Source organism: Limulus polyphemus, unplaced genomic scaffold (genome assembly GCF_000517525.1).
Source record: "Limulus polyphemus unplaced genomic scaffold, Limulus_polyphemus-2.1.2 Scaffold452, whole genome shotgun sequence".
In the NCBI taxonomy this organism is placed as follows: Eukaryota; Metazoa; Arthropoda; class Merostomata; order Xiphosura; family Limulidae; genus Limulus; species Limulus polyphemus.
The window spans coordinates 234,209-237,269 of record NW_013666062.1 but is presented as its reverse complement, the minus strand read 5'-3'; the positions used below and the strand labels follow the sequence as shown (position 1 = coordinate 237,269).

The window sequence follows — 3,061 nt, the reverse complement described above, 5'->3', positions numbered from 1 at the left end:
GGAGGTCATTAAATTCTAAGAACAGGTTCGCACGAACCGGTGCGAACCGGCTGAATCCCACCACTGGTTATATGGTTTTATCATATTATATTAAGACTTCTTGAACCTAAGTGTTTTTCTGACGTCATGAATGTTAGCATGTCGTTGCTCTAAAGAAAGCGTCACAGTTTAACGATTGACGATAGTTATTATGGCATTCATTAAGCAGAATTTCGTTAGCAATGCATACTACGAAATTTATTTTAATGTAATTATAAGTGATTATACTGGGAAAAATTTAGGTGTCTTACTTTATTAAACTGTTCTTTTCTACGTGATCGGCCCGGCATGGCCAGGTAGTTAGGGACGTTTGAATTGCAGGTTCGAATCCCCGTCCCACCAAACATGCTCGCCCTTTCAGGCATGGGGGCGTTATAATGTGGCGGTCAATCCCACTATTCGTTGGTAAAAGAGTAGCCCAAGAGTTGGCGGTTGGTGGTGATGACTAGCTGCCTTCCCTCTAGTCTTACAGTGCTAAATTAGGGACGGCTAGCACAGATAGCCCTCGTGTAGCTGTGCGCGAAATTCAAAACAAACAAACAGTCTTCTACGTGTTATGTTTTAATTAGTTAGATAGCATGCATATCTTCATTATTAGATAATGGACAGAGTCACTTCGCTGTTATAAATTTATTAAGACATTAACGGATGTCTAGACGTTCATTATGTTCATTCAAACGCTGATTACGAATGTGATCAGGCTCATAATTTGTGAGATCAAAAGCCAACACATTGTGAGAAACTACGGGGGTCTGGAGGCATGTAAAAAAATATACGTGTTATGATATTAAATCTGGAAGCAGTTTTGAATGAAACATAGCTTATACAATTGCATGGCTGTTCACATAAAATCTATAAAAGCATAACTTTTTTACTTCACAAAAATAGGGGGTTCGGCTGAACTACTCACGAAACCTGCGTACGTGCGTGTTGATGATACTGGAGCCGTAAGCTTATCTGAATGAACAGTTTACTGTGTAGATATTCCGTTATTGTCTGAGTACTGCTTATACATCTTGTTCACGTGCTGAAGCTACGTGCGGTTGCCGAGCAACTACAAAGGATACAGTGTTGGTTCTAATATTTTCTGGGCTTTTTAATTGATTAAAATAAGCTTATATTATAGTGAAAATTAAATTTCATTAAGCATTTTCGATTCACTCTAAGCTTTTGAAAATGTAATGACTATTTGGAATATTTAGTCATTTGTTTCTGCGACTGTTGAAATATGTTAGAACTAATTTTAATAGTAAGTCAAACGAAATATTTGCAAGCAGTTAAATGTTTACAATGTCCTGTTAGAAGTAAATAAAAAAATGTTGTTTGTGGTTTAAAATGTATAATTTATTTGAAACACGGAGAATATAAATCTAAAAATAATAGAAATACATACTAGACGATCAAATATTTTGACATATTATTGATTATTTTATATTACAAATACGGTTAATATTTGCATTGAGTTGGTTCCTGAATTTTTTGGTTTTTAAAATTCCAAGGTTCACTACTTTATACGCTCCAGGGCAAATAGCTTAGCAAGCCATGAGCGGACCCGGGTAGGATTGAGGGATGGTTTCAAGGAGGCTGGATTCCCGCCCCTTTCCAAAGAAAAATACAAAATGGAAGGAAGCAGTAAATAGATATACAAACAGCGATGCAAAGGTAGAAATTTTGTATTTAAATGTTTTCTGGGATTAGTTTCGCTCGTATTCCTGAATGTTGAAGACAGCCATAAAGGATCTTTTCTTTCGAAATATCATGATAAACTTAAAACCCACCATAAGGCTTTGAAGGAGCATTCGTTCATCATTTATTTTGTTTACCATGTCCCCCCGTGGGACAGCGGTAAGTTTTCGGATTTACAATACTAAAATCAGGAGTTCGATTCCCCTCGGTGGACACAGCAGATGGCCCGATGTGGCTTTACTATAAGAAAACACACACACACACTGTTTAGCAAAGAATACAGTAAGATAGCATTCAAAAGTATTGTTAATTCACATGTCTTGTTAAAGTGATATATGTGCTGACATCACGTAGAATATAATGATTTTTAAAGACAGAGTGGCAGTATTTCATCTCTGAAGGATTAATAAACAAACAGTTATCAGTGTTTAATTAAATACATGTTTGACTGAAACATTTACTTCAATTTCATTGTTTACGTGATAATGGCATCTAATATAGATCGGTGTTCTGAAAGCAATGTATTAAAGTTAGAATACGACATTAATAAACTGTTTTAAAGGGTAATAACAATAACACCACTACAACTGGAAAGGTAAAGAGAAGGATTATGCCACTTATTTTCATTGAATGATTATTGCACTCAGGCATGCGTGTGACAATTGGAATGTCCAACGTTTTAATCTTCCATAATCAGTATAATAATATATTTTTATTCAAGTAATATATATGTGCGTGTTCTTACACTTCTGTACATTTAGTTAACATTCTTGTCCAAAAGATGAAGTCAGCTGTACCTTGGATTAATATTGGACTCTGGAGAGTTACATATCACATGGGCCACTCTATGACATAAACTTGTATTACTTCAGATATCACATGAGCAACTCTATGACATAAACTCGTTTTACTTCAGATATCACATGGGCCACTCTATGACATAAACTCGTATTAATTCAGATATCACATGGGCAACTCTATGACATAAACTCGTATTACTTCAGATATCACATGGACAACTCTATGACACAAACTCGTATTACTTCAGATATCACATGGGCCACTCTATGACATAAACTTATATTACTTCAGATATCACATGGGCCACTCTCTGACGTAAATCATATTACTTCAGATATCACATGGGCCACTCTATGACATAAACTCGTGTTACTTTAGATATCATATGGGCCACTCTATGACGTAAACTCGTATTACTTCAGATATCACATGGGCCACTCTATGACGTAAACTCGTATTACTTCAGATATCACATGGGCCACTCTATGACATAAACTCGTATTACTTTAGATATCACATCGGCCACTCTATGACA

The 3,061-nt window shown here is 35.8% G+C and overlaps 1 protein-coding gene across 1 annotated transcript in view; it reads right to left on the bottom strand.

The window, feature by feature from the left end:
* Positions 1 to 3,061, bottom strand: part of LOC111085537 — a 12,621-nt gene that overhangs the window by 2,710 nt on the left and 6,850 nt on the right. The window contains exon 2 of the mRNA XM_022384555.1: positions 686 to 791. Within this exon, the coding sequence (XP_022240263.1) occupies positions 686 to 791 (106 nt within the window). The remainder of the gene's footprint in view (positions 1 to 685; positions 792 to 3,061) is intronic.